The sequence below is a fragment of the Miscanthus floridulus genome, chromosome 11 (genome assembly GCF_019320115.1).
Source record: "Miscanthus floridulus cultivar M001 chromosome 11, ASM1932011v1, whole genome shotgun sequence".
In the NCBI taxonomy this organism is placed as follows: Eukaryota; Viridiplantae; Streptophyta; class Magnoliopsida; order Poales; family Poaceae; genus Miscanthus; species Miscanthus floridulus.
Genome location: NC_089590.1, coordinates 96,196,435 through 96,214,609, shown reverse-complemented (window position 1 = coordinate 96,214,609; position 18,175 = coordinate 96,196,435). Strand labels below are relative to the sequence as shown.

The 18,175-nt window shown below is 44.5% G+C and overlaps 2 protein-coding genes across 2 annotated transcripts; one reads left to right on the top strand and one right to left on the bottom strand.

Annotated features, from left to right (window-relative positions):
• Positions 1 to 2,493: 2,493 nt before the first annotated feature.
• Positions 2,494 to 6,393, top strand: LOC136492741 (phytosulfokine receptor 1-like). Its single transcript, XM_066488745.1, has one exon. The coding sequence runs from the start codon at positions 2,963 to 2,965 to the stop codon at positions 6,074 to 6,076; it is 3,114 nt and encodes a 1,037-aa protein (XP_066344842.1). The 5' UTR covers positions 2,494 to 2,962; the 3' UTR covers positions 6,077 to 6,393.
• A 1,069-nt stretch (positions 6,394 to 7,462) lies between these two features.
• Positions 7,463 to 9,305, bottom strand: LOC136494398 (protein NONRESPONDING TO OXYLIPINS 2, mitochondrial-like). Its single transcript, XM_066490565.1, has 3 exons — positions 9,100 to 9,305; positions 8,898 to 9,019; positions 7,463 to 7,886 (listed from the first exon to the last, which is right to left on the bottom strand). Exons 1-3 carry the CDS (start codon positions 9,300 to 9,302, stop codon positions 7,867 to 7,869), a joined length of 345 nt encoding a protein of 114 aa, XP_066346662.1. The 5' UTR covers positions 9,303 to 9,305; the 3' UTR covers positions 7,463 to 7,866.
• Positions 9,306 to 18,175: the final 8,870 nt, after the last annotated feature.

Below are 18,175 nucleotides of genomic sequence, written 5' to 3'. Positions count from 1 at the left end.
TTGCAGTACTAAACCACAGTCTAAGGGATGTTTAAGGATATGTTTGGTTTCCTACAACTAATAGTTAGCTGCTAACTATTATCCGAAAATCTTTTTAGATCCTCCATTAATAAGCTCAACTAATGTTTAATCTATCATCCAGCTAGCACTGGCTATTAGTTGAGGATATGTTTACATCCTCAGCTAATAAACCTAACTAATGTCTTACCTATCATCCAGCAAGCAATTAGCTATTACCTGAGGATCTATTGAAATCCTTAGCAAATAAACTCAACTAATGAATTACCTATCATCTAGCTAGCAACTGATCTTTTTGTCTAGCTAACACAACTAATAGTTATCTGGTGGATTAAAAGGGCCTTAAATAACTATTATCTATCATAATTGAGAGTTTTCGCGTACACTACCTCCATCTAGAAAAAAGCAAATAAAACTACTCATCCCTCCGTCCCAGAAAGAAGGTCGTTATGGGATGCGTGCAGGTCAAACTTTCTTAATTTTGACTAGATTTGTAGAAAATGTGTGCAACATTTATTCTCCAAATAATTTTATTATGAAAGTATATGCAACAATCTATCTAATGTTACTAATTATGTATTATAAATATTAATATTATTTTATATATAATTGGTAAAAGTTCAAAGAATTGACTTCTCGGTAAGCGAGAATAACTTCTATTTTGATACAGAGGGAGTTCTGTCGAATGAAATTATTGTAACTCTTTTTAATAGAAATTATAGAAAACCCAATATTTATATAATACTATATATATAGGTATCAGTAGATTCATCGTGAATATATTTTTATAGCATATCTGTTTTAGATTCATCATGAATATATTTTTATAGCATATCTGTTTTGTTTATTATAAACTTTAATAATCTATTGTATAATTTTTTTAAAATTTTAAGTATTTTGACTAGATAGAATTATATCTTTTTTCATTTACTAACATAATCTTGTAGAACACTCCGGATTAATCGAGATGATGAAAAACTGCGTTGTAGTACTGGCACGCCTGTCGCCGTCGCCTTGACTCCACCTCTGTCACTCTCCCAAGTCCAAAACTCCAAACAACCGCCCAACACTGCGGCCTGCGGCAGCCAGGAGCATTTATTCAGCCGGTCGTTTCAGCCGGCAATTATGAGCCACTCAACTTATTTAGTTCGCGAAAAGTTTTCCTAAAAAATACTACAGTACTTATCACATCGAATCTTGCGATACGTGCATGGAGTATTAAATATAGACGAAAAAAACTAATTGCACAGTTTGGTTGGAAATTGCGAAACGAACGTTTTGCGCCTAATTAGTCCATGATTAAACACTAATTGCTAAATAAAAACGAAAGTGCTACAGTAGCCAAATTTCCAACTTTCCACCAACTAAACACGGGCAAATCTTATAACAAACCTATACTGGCTGGGCTTATCAGCCCATAAACTAACCAGCGAACAGGCCGATTATTTCCAGACAGGAGTAAATATAAAAACTAAGTCTAAAGGTTTTAGATTAAGCAGAACTAAAACCGAATACATGAGATATGACTTTGGTGGAGTTGTACACGAGTAGGGAGACGTGAGTTTAGAAGATCAAGTAGTGCCTAAGAAGGATACCTTTCGGTATCTAGGATCAATGCTACAAAAGGATGGAGATATTGATGCGGACGTTAGCCATAGAATCAAAACAGGGTAGATTAAGTGACGACCAACTTCTGGCATTCTCTATGACAAGAGGGTACCACAAAAGCTAAAATGCAAGTTCTATAGAACGGCGATTAGACTGGCTATGTTGTATGGAGCAAAATGTTGGCCTATAAATATTCGACATGTTCAACAACTGAGTGTTGCAAAAATACGCATGTTGCGATGGATTTGCGGTCATACAAGAATGGATCGAGTTCGGAACGATGATATACGTGATCGCCTAGAGGTAGCACTAATTGAAGAAAAGCTTGTCTAATATCGATTGAGGTGGTTTGGCTTGTCTGAAGAAGACCTCTAGAAACACCAGTGTATTGTAGAGTCTAGCCAAATTAATAATATAAGGAGATGTAGAGAAAGACGAAATGGACATGGAAAACAATAAAAAGATATTTGAAAGCTTAAGATATACTTAGAGATATATGTTTGAATAGGAGTATTTAAAAAACAGCTATTAAATTATCTAAACCGTAACTTAAGACTCTCGGTGCATTTTAACTCTAGTCTACGCTGCTTGGACCGAAAGACTAAGCTGTTATTGTCGTCGTACACTCCGTTTGATCTGCCCACCCATTTCCTCCACGGGTTTACGCCTGCCGCTTATTGCAGCCGAATCAAACGCACAACTAGCACTGGTGCGCCTACCATGTCCGACTGTCCGTCCGATGTCTCGATGAGAGAGAGGGCACGAGAAAGTAGGGGAGAGAGAGAGGTGTGTGTGGAGAGGAACAGAAATACTAGGGTCTCTCTGAATAAAGAAAACGCAAGTAAACAGAGGGAAAGATAAACAAATCCGATCCGCACTGCTGAGCGCATCGGAGTCAAAACCAACCGTCCCTGTCTTTCTTCTGACTTTCCCCACCACTTCTTCCCTGTGATGTCGTCGTCCTCTTTCGGCGCCTCTCAATCCAGCGCAGAGCAGGTGATGACGAGGTCGCGGAGATCCTCCTCCATGCAGCGCTGCTTGCGCTTCTTTCTCCTCCTCTGAGCCTGCAGCCTGTCCGTCTGGATTTCGCTCGCTTAAAGGCGGAGCCTTTCCTCTTCTTGGGAGCTTCTGCGACGACTGCTGCTCTGCTCTCGTCGTCATCTATCGCCGCACCTGTTCTTGGTGCTCGGTCGATGCATGCAGCGGCAGCGTAGCAAGGTGGTGTGAGTGAGCTCCGCGAGAATTGCCTGCTTCCCTTGCGGCGCTCGCCGTGGTTCATGCCCTGCAGGAAAAGAGCCTCCTTCTCGGATCCCGCCGCCGCCGCCTCTCGCCGGAGATGGGAGGCTCCCGCTGGCTGCTCCACTTCCTGCTCGTCTCCGTCCTGCTCCACGTCGTCCATTCCGGCCGGTCCCTGGAGTCCCAGTCGTGCGACCCCGCCGACCTGAAGGCGCTCCTCGCCTTCTCCGACGCCTTGGACAGCAAGCCCGCCGGGTGGGGCCCCGGCGACGCCGCCTGCTGTTCCTGGACCGGCGTCTCCTGCGATCTCGGGCGGGTGGTCGCGCTGGATCTCTCCAACAAGAGCCTCCATGGCGGCATCTCCTCCGCGGTCGCCTCCCTCGACGGCCTCGCCACGCTCAACCTCTCCCGGAACGCGCTCCGTGGCGCCGCGCCGGAGGAGCTGGCCGGGCTGCCGAAGCTGCGGGTGCTCGACCTCAGCGCGAACGCGCTCTCCGGCCCGTTCCCGGCCGCTGCTACCGCTGCCGGCGGCGGCGGCTTCCCGGCGATCGAGCAGGTCAACATCTCCTTCAACAGCTTCGACGGGCCGCACCCCGCGTTCCCCGCCGCGGCGAACCTGACGGCGCTTGATATCTCCGACAACAACTTCTCCGGCGTCATCAACTCGTCCGCGCTCTGTCTTGCGCCGCTCGAGGTCCTCCACTTCTCGGGGAATGCCTTCTCCGGCGAGATACCCAGCGGGTTGAGCCAGTGCAGGGCGCTCACGGAGCTCTCTCTCGACGGCAACTGTTTCACGGGGAACATTCCCGGCGACCTGTACACGCTGCCCAACCTGAGGAGGCTGAGCTTACAGGAAAATCAGCTCACCGGCAACCTCGGCAATGACCTTGGTAACCTCTCTCAGATCGTGCAGCTTGACTTGTCCTATAACAAGTTCACAGGCTCCATCCCTGATGTCTTTGGAAAGATGAGGTGGCTAGATTCCGTAAACTTGGCCACCAATAAGTTGGATGGTGAATTGCCTGCTTCCCTGTCCAGTTGTCCACTGCTGAGGGTAATCAGCCTGAGGAACAACTCGCTGTCTGGTGAGATTGATATCGACTTCAACTTGCTGCCGAAGCTGAATACTTTTGATATTGGAACCAACAATCTGAGTGGTGTTATACCTCCTGGCATCGCCGTGTGCACCGAGCTGAGGACGCTGAATCTTGCAAGGAACAAGCTCGTGGGGGAGATACCAGAGAGCTTCGTGGAGTTGAGATCCCTGTCGTACCTCTCACTGACAGGGAATAGCTTCACGAACCTCGCATCGGCATTGCAGGTCTTGCAACACCTGCCCAACCTCACAAGCTTGGTGCTCACCAGGAATTTCCGTGGTGGCGAGACAATGCCAGTGGATGGCATCAGTGGGTTCAAGAGCATGCAGGTGCTCGTCCTGGCAAACTGTTTACTGACAGGTGTAATTCCGCCTTGGCTGCAGAGCTTGGGAAGCCTCAATGTGCTGGACATTTCATGGAACAAGTTAAATGGGAATATCCCACCGTGGCTAGGGAAGCTTGACAACCTCTTCTATATTGACCTGTCAAACAATTCTTTCAGTGGTGAGCTTCCTATGAGCTTCACACAGATGAGGAGTTTGATTTCAACTAATGGCTCGAGTGAGCGGTCACCAACAGAGGACCTCCCGTTATTCATCAAGAGGAATTCAACTGGCAAAGGTTTGCAGTACAACCAAGTCAGCAGCTTCCCACCGTCACTTATGCTCTCAAACAATCTGCTTGTTGGGCCGATCTTGTCAAGTTTTGGTTATCTTGTGAAGCTTCATGTCCTGGACCTGAGCTGGAACAACTTCTCAGGGCCAATCCCTGACGAGCTGTCAAACATGTCGAGCTTGGAAGTGCTGAATTTGGCCCACAACAATCTCAATGGGACAATACCTTCGTCTCTAACAAAGCTGAATTTTCTCTCCAAGTTTGATGTGTCGTGCAACAATTTGACCGGAGATATCCCTACCGGTGGGCAATTCTCCACATTCTCACCTGAGGATTTTGATGGTAACCCTACACTCTGCCTTCGGAATTCTTCATGCGCCGCGAAGGATTCATCTGTGGGAGCTGCACACAGTAAGAAAAGCAAAGCCGCCCTTGTTGCCCTTGGACTGGGAACTGCAGTTGGGGTCCTCCTCTTCTTGTTCTGTGCTTATGTGATCGTTTCAAGGATTGTTCATTCAAGAATGCAGGAGCGCAATCCAAAGGCTGTAGCAAATGCTGAAGACTCCGAGTCTAACTCTTGCCTGGTGCTGCTTTTCCAAAACAACAAAGAATTCAGCATTGAGGACATCTTGAAGTCCACCAACAACTTTGATCAAGCTTATATAGTTGGATGTGGTGGTTTTGGCCTTGTTTACAAGTCAACGCTGCCAGATGGGAGGAGAGTTGCAATCAAAAGGCTTTCAGGTGACTACTCTCAGATCGAACGGGAATTCCAAGCCGAGGTGGAGACACTTTCACGGGCTCAGCATGAAAACCTTGTCATGCTGCAAGGTTATTGCAAGGTTGGCAATGACAGGCTGTTGATCTACTCATATATGGAGAATGGTAGCTTGGATTACTGGCTTCACGAGAGGGCTGATAGTGGGATGCTGTTGGATTGGCAGAAGAGGCTACGGATTGCACAGGGTTCTGCAAGGGGGCTGGCATACCTGCATATGTCTTGTGATCCCCATATACTGCATCGAGATATCAAATCAAGCAATATCCTTCTAGATGAGAACTTTGAGGCCCATCTGGCCGATTTTGGCTTAGCAAGACTCATCTGCGGATATGAGACACATGTCACAACAGATGTGGTGGGAACCTTGGGGTACATTCCTCCTGAATATGGGCAATCACCAGTGGCGACTTACAAGGGTGACATATACAGCTTTGGCATTGTTCTGCTCGAGCTACTCACTGGTCGGAGACCTGTGGACATGTGCAGGCCGAAAGGGACCAGGGATGTGGTGTCATGGGTGCTTCAGATGAAGGAGGAGGGCAGGGAAACCGAAGTTTTCCATCCAAGCATACATCACAAGGACAATGAAAGCCAGTTGATGAGAATCCTTGACATAGCGTGCCTTTGTGTGACTGCTGCTCCGAAATCAAGACCAACATCGCAGCAGCTAGTCGCATGGCTCGACAACATCACAGAGGGCGGAGGTCTACTGCAATCCTAGTTCCCAGTGGCTTTAGTTTGCTTGCTTGAGCAGGATCAGCCTGATAGCTTCTTAAGAATGATTAGTTGTGTACATAATACTTTACATAGAGTGATATGCCGACAGTAATCTTGTCTTGGTCTCTTCTCAAGTAATGATATGAACATGTTCTTTTACTTCATAAGGTGGTTGCAAGATCACCAGTGTAAAAATGCTTTGTAGGCTTACCCTAATAATCTAGCGTTGATATGAGCAGCTTTCCTACAGGTTTGTGGCATGCCTTGTAACTTCAGTTATTCGTATGGGACAGATTTTGCAGTTGCAGCAATTTTCTTGTATGGTCCATTAACCCTGCATCTCTTCGTGTTCATGCACGTCTTCTTTGAATCTTTATTGTTTGCTAAGCATGTTCCATTAGCACTGCAAATAGTACAACAAAGTCCCAAACAAGTTGGGCACTGCAAATAGTAGCTCTAGAATATTGTTCAATGAGAATGATGAGTTTTAACAGCGAACACTGGCCCAAAAAGTCTACAGAATTGTATCACCTATTGACTTCTTGCGTTTTATTGTTGGGCTTAGGGTGCTGGTGTGTGTTTTGTTTTGTTTTTAGGGAAAGGGCGCTGGTGTGGTTGATGCAGGGAACCAGTGGTGCAAATATGTTTTTTTTCTTTTTCGCTCTGCACTCTACAGGGTTGCATTTGTTTTTCTTTTTCACTCTGCACTCTACAGGGTTGTACTTTGCTTGTAGTTTGATGGTCTGATCCTGAGCCTCACCGAGCTGCCTGACGTTCTCTAGCAGAATAACATTCATAAATACACATGTGGAGGCTTGAAGGCACCAGCCAACATGCTCATTATCCTCTTTTTAGAAAGAAAAATAGTTTGATGGTCTGATCCTGATCCTCACCGAGTTGCCTTACGTTCTCTAGCAGAGTAACATTCATAAATACACATGTGAAGGCTTGAAGGCACCAGCCAACATGCTCATTATCCCCTTTTTTAAAAAGAAAAATAAAGGTTGCTTGATCATGATGGCATTGACTGGTAGTATAGTATCATCATCATTCCTCGAATCCATAGGCCCAAAAGCCAGGCCAGGTTTTCTCTCCTTTTTTTCTTTTGGCCTGGTGCAAACGGTTGACGGCTGTTGCAAACGGTAGAGTCTTACCACCTATGACCGAAAAGTACGGGGTTCGAGTCGCGGTCTCATCGCATTGCACTGAAAAGTACGGGGTTCGAGTCGCGGTCTCATCGCATTGCACTGACGAGAGTAAGGCTTGCCACTGACACCCTTCCTCAGACCCTGCTCAGAGCGAGAGTTCTCTGTACTAGGTACGCCCTTTTTTCTTTAACTTGTGACTTAGGAGTTGAAACATGTTTACCTAGAAAAGCACGTGATTTGGAATAGCAAATAATATTTGAACAGCCAATGACAATAATGAACCAATTGTTTGAAAGGATCTGCAGGTAAGTCGTGGATCCACATAAATAAAATTGAAACATGGGCCTAGTGCAGTGGTGATAGCTGTCTCACTGAGTCACCGGATCGTGGGTTCAAAGCAACCTCTCCGCAAATTTTGCGGGGGAAAAGCTTGTCTCGGTTTATTCCTTCCCCAGACCCCACTCATGCGGGAGCCTCCGGCACTGGGTCTGCCACCTCCCCCGCTCGCTAGGAGAACATCTTTGGATAATTCAGATTACAAAATTCAATGAACTTCAAAGGAATAATTAGTTTACAAGAATCACATTAATACAGCCCTTGTTTGTAATTCCTAATGTTCATTGGTTTCTTCAGGTGCAGCTCTATGTCACAAAGGCAAAGCATATCCTATATCACCAAATATAAGAGCAAGTCAGGCCAGGAATACAAGATGTAATATCATATGCTGCCATTATATCAAACGGACTAATTGTGCACACCTAAAGAAAAACTGAGGCATTTTTATTAAGTAAGAAGTACTAGAGTAACTCTGAAAGGCACATCGAATAAATTCATTATTCATCACTGCATACATAAAGATCCCTGTAGATCAATTTTTATTAATATTGCAAGAAACAAAAGGTTATACAAAATCTAAACCACTATGGGAGTTCATAAGTTTCCAAATAGACATGCGCCATTTAACACTGACAGCCAATAAGTAAAAGAATGAACACACTTACACTGATAATTTGATAGTGGACCAGTTAGTTCACAACCATACACATCCACAGTATCCGAAGTTCGAAAATAGGTTAATAATTTTAAGCCAAAAAGGCTCCCTAATATCATGACTATTAGAAAAAGCTAATGGCTTACTGCTAAAACTGTGGGCAATTGGACATAGATGTAAAACTAGCTCTGTATATGAACAATCGAGCACAATTGAAACTAATTGTTACTAAACCCAAAATAGATAGGAAACATGAACTTTGGGAATTTCATCAGGACAGCATGCTATTCATATGTATTCATCAGTCATTTGCTTTGGGGATTTAACTCATAGGTGCAAAGCACAGCTGGAAGGCACACTCGTTTCTAAACTAGGAAGTTCAACTCACATGACTCCTGTATCTCGGTTTATAAGGGTACATAAGTAGAACAAACCAACGAGTACTGTGTAATGAGCTCAGTTGAAGAATTGATTGGTACACTGAGGAATTGATTCGAGAATGGTGGCAAAACGTTATTATGCTTAAATTAGCGATCTGACAGGACTTGGACCTTTTATTTTCCTTGTTCCGAAAATACACAATCACACGAAAATGTTGCAAAGCATGCAGCACCAGACAACAGATCAAAATATTTGACAGCAAGCCGTTATCTCCTCAAATGACAACAGCCAGAACAAACGGTTACCTTGTGAGAGCGAGCACCAGCAGGAGGAGTCAACGGCGATGCAGGACCTAAGCCGCGCGGCCGCCACCGCGCTGTGCAGCGGCATGAGCGTCTCCAGCCCCGCCGACGCCGCGGCCGCTGACCTGCACCCAAACCAAACCGCCGACGTGAGCGGATGCGCCGAATCCCAGACGGACCAATCGCCAGGGAATCGGTTGGCTACCTGCGGAGGATTCCGGCGGACCGGGCAGCGGAAGGCGAGGCAAGAGAAGGCAGTGGCGCGCTGAGGACGCGGCTGGTAAGGGGCGCGGAGCGGGCCGCCGATCTCACGGCAACGGCGGCGGCGGCGGCGGCGGTGGTGCGGGACAAAGATGCCATTTCCTCTCCCCCCTGCCTTCTCGCGTCTGTGTCGAAGCAAAACCTCATCGAGTTGGAGAGGCTAAACCCTAGACGCTACTTGGTTTGGGCCGACCGGCCTTAATCAGGAAGACTTTCTATGGGCCGGAGGAGAGAGAAATTTGGGTAGCCCATGGATGGATTAGCGAGAGGTGACAACAGATTTGTTCTCTTTAGGGTGGCCCATTGATATTTCGGCGTCGTCGCTGGCCCCAAGAATGGATTTTTTATAACTAAACAAAAAGAATAAAAACCACCTTTCAAACTACCCAAACCCAAAAAAATATAGAAAATACTAGCGCCCGGACGTCCCGATATAAATATTTGATCTGGACACTTTCGCTCTACCTATCCCACCCCGGCTCCTTCCCTTTCAGATCTAGAGGCTTCCGTTGCGTTCCTTCTCTTTCAGATCCAGAGGCTTCCGCTCTACCCGTCCCACCTAGCGCTCATCCCCTTCCAGCTCCCTCCTTTCTCTTGTGGTGCAATGGTAAACCACGATAATGGTGGTTGCGCTTCCTATAGCGCTTGCAGACACCGCACCTTGTCGTATGTGAGTGAGAGAGATGGAAAGAGGGACAAATGGATCATATGTTAATAATTGCTTGCAACATTCAAGAACAAAGGTTTGCAACATACTGAAACCTCATGTAACATCAAAAAACATATTGCAACATCTTAAATCGACAGTTGCAACATCCAAAAGACCATGTTGCAATATCTTAAATCGACCGTTGCAACATTAAAAAAAATATGTTGCAACATCTCAAATCGATTGTTGCAACATCTTAAATCGATAGTTACAATATTGAAAGGTCCTTGTTTGGTTTTGGTAATTGAGTGACAACCTAGATGAACTAATTATGTTTAATGTGAGACACACAAGTAATTAGTCCACAAGTACATATGTGTGAGCAACATATGACATGGAGGTGAAAATGGTTCGGAGATGTTGCAAAGCTCACACATGTGATGAAGGAGGTCATTGCATATGAGACATGACATTAAGTCATGTGGCTAAGGTAGAGAAAATCAAGATGACTTGGCTCGATGGATCGGTTGCAAGTGTGAAGGATAAGTTGAGTGATGACTTAGCATAGATGGACCAAAGCAACGGAGAAGAGCATGTGAAGTCAAGATTGATGAACCAATATGGTTATGTGATGATATAAAGTGGATCATATCATTTGTGATTGGTTGGTGCATGTGTTGCATCAACATTGGAGGAGATGGAATGAAATGCGCAAGGCAAAGGTATAACCTAGGGCATTTCATTTCACCGATCAAAGGTTGTGTAGAGAAGTGCATGACCGGGTTTAGGATTAGATGGTTGTACTATTAAGAGGGGCAAACTTGTTTGCATATCGGTCATCTAGTGACACTCGAGTGATCTAACTTTGCATCATTACTAGGATCGAGTGGCATGGTGAATTGAGTGACTAATCCTTTGAAGGATGATTGTGAAAATGCTAACACACTTACACGTGATGGTGAAACACTTGTGGTGTTGTCACATTTGTAAAGGAGTTGAAGGAGGCAAAGTAGGTGATGAGGTGCTGCCTCTGGGGGCACCGTCACCTCCTGTTCGGTGCACTGTCACCCCTTTGGTAGTGACCACTTTGCCTCGGCCGAGCAGCCAGTGTTGGCGCTGGCACCGCCAATGGTGGTGTGCACCACCATGGGCACGATGGTGCACTGACCTGGCCTGTCCGGTGCCACCGCCACATTTTTCTAGAGGCAAGGGAAAATAGGGGTGGGCACCACCACCCTTGGGCGGTGCACTGCCACCCTTGGGCGGTGCACCACCCTATTTTTCCAGATAAGAGGGTTTTCGAGGTGTTGCTCAGGGTGGCACCGCCATCCCCTGTTCGGTGCCATTGTCGTCTGTCTGGTGCCCATTGGATGACCATTGGAGGGGCACCGTCACCCCTTTTAGGTGACCGCACCGTCGTGTCTGGTGCCCTCGCAGGAACCAGCAACTTTGCTCCAACGACTCTATTTGGCTTGGGGGCTATAAATAGAGGTGAAGCTCGAGCTTGGGATCGTTGCTGAGCACCCTTAACCCTTGGTGGCTTATGTAGGTGTGCTTGGAAGCCCTCCAACTCACTTGTGCTTGCAAGAGTGCGATCCGATTGTGAGTGAGTGTGATTCTAGTGCATTGCATTGTGAGGTTACATCGAGTGACACTAGATGATCGAGTTGCAAGGCGGTGGTGCTTGTTACTTTTGGAGGTTGCCACCTCCTAGACGGCTTGGTGGCTTGTGACTCTGTTAAAGCACGCGAGAAGATTGTGCGGTGCTCCGAAGGAGGATTTGTGAGGGGGATTGTGCTCACCCACGGGGATCATGAAGTGCAACTCTAGTTGAGCGTGTCATTGAGCTACCCTCATTTTCGGGGTTGGTTCTTGCGGTGCCCGACATGCGGGCTTGGCGGGTGATGCCAGTTAGCCGCTGAACCACCAAGTGAGCGGTCGACACAACGGGGACGTAGCTTGGTGGCAACCAAGTGAACCTCGAGAGAAAATCACCATGTGAAAGCTCTAGTTTGGTTTTGGTTAATTGATGAAACCCTAAGTGCTAACCTAGTTTATCAAAGTAATTATGAGATAGGTAGCACTACTCCAAGTGATGAAGCAATGGCAAAGATCATGACGATGGTGATGGCATGGTGATGATCAAATGCTTGAACATGGAAAAGAAGAAAGAGAAAAACAAAAGGCTCAAGGCAAAGGTATAAATAGTAGGAGCCATTTTATTTTCGTGATCAAGACACTTAGCGAGTGTGATCACATTTAGGTTAGATAGCCATTCTATTAAGAGGGGTGAAACTCGTATTGAAATGCGGTTATCAAAGTGCCACTAGATGCTCTAACTCATTGCATATGCATTTAGGATCTAGTAGAGTGCTAACACCCTTGAAAGTATTTGTGAAAATATGCTAACACATGTGCACAAGGTGATACACTTGGTGGTTAGCACATTTGAGCAAGGGTTAGAAACTTCACCGGCGGAGTGTCCGCCCGTAGAGTGTGGACAGTCCGACGGTGCCATCAGCGCCCTAGATAGAAAAGATAGGGATTCACAGAGTAACCGGACGCTGGTGGTGTAGTGACCGGACGCTGGGTTTAGAGTCTGGTTAGTGACAGCAGTAAGCACACGGTCTCGGTCTTATGACCAGACACTGGCATGTAAACTGACCGAACGCCGGTAGGGTACGTTCGGTCAATGCTGACGTACGCTGACGTGAGGTGCACAGAGGAAACATTGAGTGACCGGACGTTGGGTGAGTCTGGTCGAGCTTGACCAGACACTGGGGTCCTACGTCTGGTCACTTTCTAACTGACGCGTCCGGTCATCACTTGACCGTTGAGATCGGGCGATCGGCGTTTGAAGCCGATGACACATGGCGAGCATCCGTTGACCGGACGCTGAGGTTGAGCGTCCAGTTGATATAATCGGCACATCCGGTCACCCCGTGTTATGCCCAGTGAAGGGGTACAATGGCTCTATTTCATAAGGGCTTCTATTTAAGCCCCATGATCGGCTCGAGCTCACTCTCTTGACCATTTTGCATTGACATAGCAACCTTGTGAGCTTAGCCAAAGCCCTCCCACTCATCTCCATCATTATTTCATCATCATTGTGAGATTAGAAGAGAATCCAAGTGCATTGCTTGAGTGATTGCATCTAGAGGCACTTGGCATTCGTGTTTCACTGCGGGATTCACTTGTTACTTTTGGTGGTTGCCGCCACCTAGACGGCTTAGAGCAGCGAGGATCGTTGAGCAGAGGTTGGTGATTGTCTCTGGCTCCGATCATGGTGATTGTGAGGGGTCTTGTGCCTTCCCCGGCGGAGAGCCAAAATGTAACTCTAGTGGATTACTCGTGTCATTGAGTTACCTCAGTTGAGGGTAGGTTCTTGTGGTGTCCAATTGTGTGGACGAGGTTCATGCAACACCTCTTAGCCGTCGAACCACCAAGTGTTGGTTGACACAACGGGGACTAACGTGCCGGCAAGCACGTGAACCTCGGGAGAAAAATTGGTTGTCTCTTGCCCTTTGGTATTCTCCCAGTGATTGATTTAGTATTCATCTTATGATTGGTTTACTCTCCTACACGGCGGTATAATCACCCTACTCACTCATTTATATTTTTGCAAACTAGTTGTGGCAAGCTCTTTAGTGTAATTAGAATTAAGAGCTTGCTTTGTTATTTTAAGTTCATCTAGTGGAGCTCTTTAGAGTAGCAAGATTGAGAGCTCTTAGTGAGTAGTAACATTACAAGTTGTGTGCCTAGTAATCATTACAACTAGAATTGTTGGATAGGTGGCTTGCAACCCTTGTAGAGCTAGAGCAAGTTTGCATTTCACTATTTGTCATACTAATCAAATTGCTCTAGTTGATTTGTAGATTTTAAATATGCTATTCACCCCCCCTCTTGCCATATTAGGACCTTCTAAGTGGTATCGGAGCCGTGGTCACCGTTTAATTGAAGGCTTAACAACCTCGGTGTCAAATTATGGCTCAAGTTGTGTTCAACCATGTGAGGGGCAAACCACCATTCTTTGATGGCACATGCTATGATTATTGGAAGAGAAAGATAAGGATGTATCTTGGTTCAATCAATGATCGAGTATGGGAGGTGACCGAGAATGACTATGCTATCATTGATCCCGATGACCCCACCAACCAAGACAAGACCAACAAGCAATACAATACAATGGCTCTCAACACCATATACAATGCCATTGATTCCAAGGTGTTTGAGCAAATCAAGGATTGTGAAAGAGCAAATGAGGTGTGGAGGAGATTGAAGAAAACATATGAGGGCACACCGGCGGTGAAGAGTGCTAAGTTGTACATTCTCAAGGATAAGTTGATAAGCTTCAAGATGAAGGAAGATGAGAGCATTCTGGAAATATTCCATCGGTTGCAAGTGATTGTAAATGACTTGAAGGCCTTAGGAGAGAAGATCAAGGATGATAATGTATCTCATCGGTTCTTGATGTGCTTACCTCCAAGATTTGAGATGTTGAGATTGCTTATCATAAGAGGAGGATTGAAGGAGATTACCCCTAACCAAGTACTAGGTGATGTCATGACCCAAGAGACATATCGTATGGAAAGGGAGGGGGTTGACAAGGATGACAAGAAGAAACAAGAAGAAAAGAAGAAGAATAGTATAGCATTCAAGGCTAGCTCATCATCATCCAAGAACAAGGGTAAGTCCAAGAAAGAATCAAGTGATGATAATGATCTTAGTGATATTGATGATGAAGCTATGACCCTCTTTGTACGTAAGATGGGAAAATTCATAAAGAAGAAGGGCTATGGTGCAAGAAAGAGAAGAGATCACACCAAAAGCAAAGAATATGTGAGAAGATGCTACAATTGCAAGAGTCCTGATCATGTTGTAGCAAATTGTCCCTACAATAGTGACAATGATGAGGATGAGAAGAAGCACAAGAAGAATAAGAAAGAAAAGAAGGAGAAGAAGGAGAAAAGAATGACCTTCCAAAAGAAGAAGAAGGGTGGAGGCTATGTGGTCACTTGGGATAGTGATGGCTCTTTGGATAGTGATGACTCTAGTGATGATGGTAAGAAATCTATCAAGAAAGCACTAGCAAGCATCGCCATCAACAACAAGCCCTCCATCTTCGACACTCCTTCGACATGCCTCATGGCAAAACCTACCAAGGTAAAATATGATGTGAGTGATGATGATGAATGTGAAAGTGATGCTTATAGGAGTGATGATGATGATGAGGAGTACTCCAAGGAGGAGCTCATGGACATATGTGAGTAAGTGCATACTTGCTTTGAGATGAAGAGAAAGAAGTGCAAGGAATTGAACAAGAAAGTCAAATTTCTTAAGCAATCCCTTGATGAGCTCAATGCCACTCATGAGAGGCTAATGGAAGCCCATGAGAAGCTTGGCAAAGCTCACTCTAAGCTTGAGAAAGCTCACTCCTCTCTCATCGAGCAAGTCAAAGAGGAAGCCAAGAAGGAGCAAGTGGTTGTATTATGTGATGTGGGACTAACATGTGATCTTTTTGATGAATCTTTTTATAAGCCCATTATAGTTGCTCCCACTAACACTTCTTTTAGCACTACTACTTCTACTTCACCTTTGAGTGATGGTCTCACTTGTGATGCTTCATTATTGATGAAAAATGAGACTCTTAAGAAGAAAGCAATGCCTATGGTGGAGATGCCTGGTTGCTAAAGTGCTTGGGTAGCCAAAGATTTTCTCTCAACAAAGAGGGATTAGGCTATACCCCCAAGAAAGGCAAGGCGGCCTTTGTCACTCCCAAAGTTAACTTTGTGAAGGGCAATGATCGGTTTTATAATAGATGCAAGCAAGTTGGGCATGTAGAGCAATATTGCAAGATTAACAAGAACAAGCTACCTATTGTATCCTCAATTAAATTTGATTCTTGTTATATGCTTGTTAAGGGTGCCAATGGTGTGAAGGCTAAGTTTATTGGTACACCAATTATGGGCCCAAAGAAGAAGGTAATTTGGGTACCAAAGACCTTGGTAACTAACCTTCAAGGACCCAAGCAAGTTTGGGTATCTAAAAGTAATTGATCTTCTTTTGTAGGTCAATTATAAAGCTGGAGGAAGGCATTGGGTGCTTGATAGTGGGTGCACACAACACATGACCGGTGATCCAAGAATGTTCAATTCAATCAATGAAAACAAGAGCAATGGGATTGATAGTGTCACATTTGGTGACAATCGCAAAGGCAAGGTCAAAGGGCTTGGTAAGATTGCAATATCCAATGACTTGAGCATTTCCAATGTGCTACTAGTAGAGAGTTTGAACTTCAGCCTTTTGTCAGTAGCTCAATTATGTGATCTTTATTTCAAGTGCATATTTGGTGTGGATAATGTAGAGATTATAAGTGTAGATGGCTCTAACTTGATATTCAAAGGATTTAGATATGAAAATCTATACTTGGTTGATTTCGGTGCTAGAGAAGCTCAATTGAAAACATGTTTGATCACTAAGTCTAGCTTGGGTTGGTTATGGCATAGAAGGCTTGGTCATGTTGGAATGAAACAATTGAACAAGTTGATTAAGCATGACTTAGTTAGAGGCTTGAAAGATGTCACATTTGAGAAGGATAAGCTATGTAGTGCATGTCAAGCTAGAAAACAAGTTGGTAACACACATCCTAAGAAGAGCATGATGAGCACATCTAAGGCATTTGAGTTGATGCACATGGACTTGTTTGGACCAACCACATACACAAGTATTGGTGGAAATAAATATGGATTTGTGATTGTGGATGATTTCACTAGATACACATGGGTATTCTTTCTTGTTGACAAGAGTGATGTATTTGCAACATTCAAATCATTTGTCAAGAGCATTCACAATGAGTTTGAAACAACTATCAAGAAAGTTAGAAGTGACAATGGTAGTGAATTCAAGAACACTAGAATCGATGAGTTGTGTGATGAATTTGGAATTAGACATCAATTCTCGACCAAGTACACTCCACAATCAAATGGTCTAGTTGAAAGAAAGAATAGAACTTTGATTGACATGGCAAGATCAATGTTGAATGAGTACAATGTGAGTCATTCATTTTGGGCCGAAGCGATAAACACGGCTTGCTATTATATCAACCGACTCTATTGTTATCCCATGATGGAGAAGACACCATATGAGCTATTGAATAGAAGAAAGCCCAACATAGCATACTTACGGGTTTTTGGTTGTAAATGCTATATATTGAAGAAAGACACTAGATTGAGCAAGTTTGAAAAGAAATGTGATGAAGGATTCTTGCTTGGTTACTCCACTACTAGCAAGGCATATAGAGTTTGGAATTTGGCTAGTGGTACTCTTGAGGAGGTTCATAATGTGGAGTTTGATGAAACAAATGGTTTCCAAGAGGAAGATGAGAATCTAGATGATGTAAGAGGCACTCAATTGGTCAATACAATGAAGAACATAGACATTAGTGATGTAAGGCCTTGAGAGGTGATTGATGTTGAAGATGACAAAAATCAAGTGCTCTCTAACACAAATGTGCAAGCTAGTGGTTCTCATAATCAAGTTCAAGCAAGAACTAGCGATGACAAAATGCAAGATCAATAATAAGTGGCAAGTTCATCATCTCAACTAAGTGATCTATCAAATGCAAGCAATCAAGTGCAAGTGCTTAAACCAACCAATGTTGCAAGAGATCATCCATTGGACACTATCATTGGTGATATTTCAAGAGGTGTACAAACTAGATCAAGATTGGCTTCATTTTATGAGCATGTCTCATTTGTGTCATCCATTGAACCTAAAAAGATAGATGAAGCTTTAAAGGATGTTGATTGGGTCAATGCTATGCATGAAGAGCTAAACAACTTTACAAGAAACCAAGTATGAGAATTAGTTGAGAGACCTAAGGATCATAATGTGATTGGAACCAAGTGGGTCTTTCAGAACAAGCAAGATCAAGATAGGATAGTAATAAAGAACAAAGCAAGATTAGTGGCTCAAGGTTACACTCAAGTTGAAGGTCTTGACTTTGGAGAAACATATGCCCCGGTTACAAGATTGGAAGCAATTAGGATCTTGTTAGCCTATGCTTATGCCCACAACATCAAGTTGTACCAAATGGATGTGAAGAGTGTATTTCTCAATGGGTACATCAATGAGCTTATGTATGTTGAGCAACCTCCTAGTTTTAAAGATGAAAAGAAACACAACCATGTTTACAAGTTGAGAAATGCTTTGTATGGATTAAAACAAGCACCTAAAGCTTGGTATGAGAGATTGAGAGATTTCCTACTCTCTAAGAGATTCAAGATAGGAAAGGTTGACACTACTCTCTTCACCAAGAAGCTTGAAAATGACTTGTTTGTAACGCAAATCTATATTGATGATATCATATTTG

What these genes read in the sequence shown, in the direction of transcription:
- LOC136492741 (XM_066488745.1), top strand. Translation starts at nt 2,963, where the DNA reads ATGGGAGGCTCCCGCTGGCTGCTCCACTTCCTGCTCGTCTCCGTCCTG.
- LOC136494398 (XM_066490565.1), bottom strand. Translation starts at nt 9,302, where the DNA reads ATGAGGTTTTGCTTCGACACAGACGCGAGAAGGCAGGGGGGAGAGGAA. An exon ending in TCCGCCGGAATCCTCCGCAG is followed by an intron (nt 9,020 to 9,099) that starts GTAGCCAACCGA and finishes GTTTGGGTGCAG; the next exon opens with GTCAGCGGCCGCGGCGTCGG. An exon ending in CTGGTGCTCGCTCTCACAAG is followed by an intron (nt 7,887 to 8,897) that starts GTAACCGTTTGT and finishes TTGGTGATATAG; the next exon opens with GATATGCTTTGCCTTTGTGA.